General features: G+C 48.3%; 1 protein-coding gene across 1 annotated transcript in view; it reads left to right on the top strand.

Moving 5' to 3' along the window:
* The first annotated feature begins 851 nt into the window (after window positions 1–851).
* LOC109938125 (layilin) overlaps window positions 852–1,914 on the top strand; it is an 18,014-nt gene continuing 16,951 nt past the window's right edge. The window contains exon 1 of the mRNA XM_020536591.2: window positions 852–1,323. Within this exon, the coding sequence (XP_020392180.2) occupies window positions 1,251–1,323 (73 nt within the window). The 5' untranslated portion in view covers window positions 852–1,250. The remainder of the gene's footprint in view (window positions 1,324–1,914) is intronic.

The raw sequence follows: 1,914 nt of genomic DNA, 5'->3' as shown, positions 1-1,914 counted from the left end.
GAGGCTTTCAAGAGGACATTGGATAGTCATTTGGATAGAAATAAAGTGCAGCAATACAGGGAAAGGACAGGAGATTGGCTCTAGATAATGATGCTCTTTGAACAGCTGGTACAGGCACAATGGGCCAAATGGCCTTCCTCTCTGTGATTCTGTGAAATCATGGAGGATGAAGAATTGTTTCATGCAGTGGTTGAAGGAGAGAAACAGTGAAGATAGTCTTAGGGATAACATTTTATCAGCTGCAGCACTGCCCTCTCCTCATCATCCATCTTTTTGCCTATTTTCATAAATCTGCCTCTGATGACAGTCTCCTGCCAGTGGAAACAATATTTTCCATTCACTTTATAAAAACCCCATTGTAAATCCCTATTCCCATCCTGCTCCCCATCCCCACCCTGCCCCTGAGTTACTGGTCAATGTACATATTGTCAAGCTTGGGAATCTGAGAGTGTGATATTAGTTTGTAAAATGTTAATGATATTTAAAGCAGATGCTAACCGTACATTTTAAACAGTCTAACTCCTCCATTATTTAGCAGGTAAAGCTTTGTCATAGAGAAACACAGCATTATCAGTTATTCACGGTCTTTGTCATGTCCTTTATTCTTTGTATGATTTTGTTATTTTCGAATTACCTGTTTCTAAAGATTGTGTTTCTTCCTTTAACCATATTTAGATTTGAGCCTCTGGAATTTATCAGGTTCAATTTCTAAGGATTGGACTTTTTTTTACGAATAGTTTTTTAGTTAATTGTTTTATTGATCACGACTCTGCTGCTCTCTCTCGCTTTCCATCTCTGATGGTTAAAAAGTGCTGATATTCAGGAACACTGTTTCCGGCACTGCACCACAGCCAGCAAGAGACAGGGACAGACAGCGTGAGACTCAGAGCGAGAGACGGGGATAGGTACCTACATAGCATGAGAAAGAGAGTAGACAAACAGCAATAGAGAGGGACAGAGATAGAGAGACGGCGAGAAAAGGAATAGTTTTATGGAGAGGGAGACAAAAAGAGAGAGGGAGATGTTCCGAAACAGACAAAGATAGTGAACGAGAGAGAGAGATGGAGACACAGAGTGAGAGAAGGGGAGAGACAGTCTGATAGACCGGAATATACACAAACAGTGACAGGGAAAGGGTGCCTACGGCGGTTTCCTGTTCGCATTAACTGGCCTTTTGCAGTGGACGCGGGATGGAAAGGCCGGCAGCTGAGGCTAGCGGCGGCCGCTGAGAACTCCCTCTTCCCCGGGAGATGGAGCCCAGGACAATCCTGATGGTGATCGCAGTCTGGATGCGCTCCGGGTTCGGCTCCAAGCTCCTGAGCGGTGAGTTCCGAGGGTCCACTGAACTACAGCATCGTGTGGATCTGCCCCAGAGAGGCTCCGGCTTTAAACAAAAACACAGATTGAAGTTTTTAAATCAACACAGAGTGGGGCTGAAGGAACACAGCAGCTCAGGCAGCATCAGGAGAGCCGGCGGGTTTCGGCTTTATACCCATCATCGGGACTGAAAAAGGGGTCCCGACCCTCCTGCTGCCTGAGCTGCTGTGTTCCTCCAGCCCCACACTGTTGCCTCTGCAGTTCTTGCTGCTATGGAGTTTTTAACCTGACCCCCACCCCCCCACACTCCGGTAGTCGCAGCTTACAGAGAAAGCACTGATTCTAAAAAGATACGGAATGGGTTAATAGCTTTATTTGAAACCTGCTTTTGGTTTGTTTTGGAAAGGTACAAAGTGGAATGGTGACAGGGATAAAGGGGGGGGTGTGGTTGAGGGGAGTGCAGGGGGCAGCTGTGTTCCTGCCTCTCAACCCCCCCCCCCCCCCAGTTTCCAGCACCAGAACCCTGGGCACGGGGTGGGGGGGGTGGGGTGTGGGGGGGGCTCGCTGTGGGGGGGGGGGGGGGGGGGGGGGGGGTGG

The sequence above is a fragment of the Rhincodon typus genome, chromosome 32, assembly GCF_021869965.1.
Source record: "Rhincodon typus isolate 14 chromosome 32, sRhiTyp1.1, whole genome shotgun sequence".
Classification (NCBI taxonomy): Eukaryota; Metazoa; Chordata; class Chondrichthyes; order Orectolobiformes; family Rhincodontidae; genus Rhincodon; species Rhincodon typus.
Note: the sequence above shows the minus strand (reverse complement) of the source record. Positions and strands in the feature narration are given on the sequence as shown.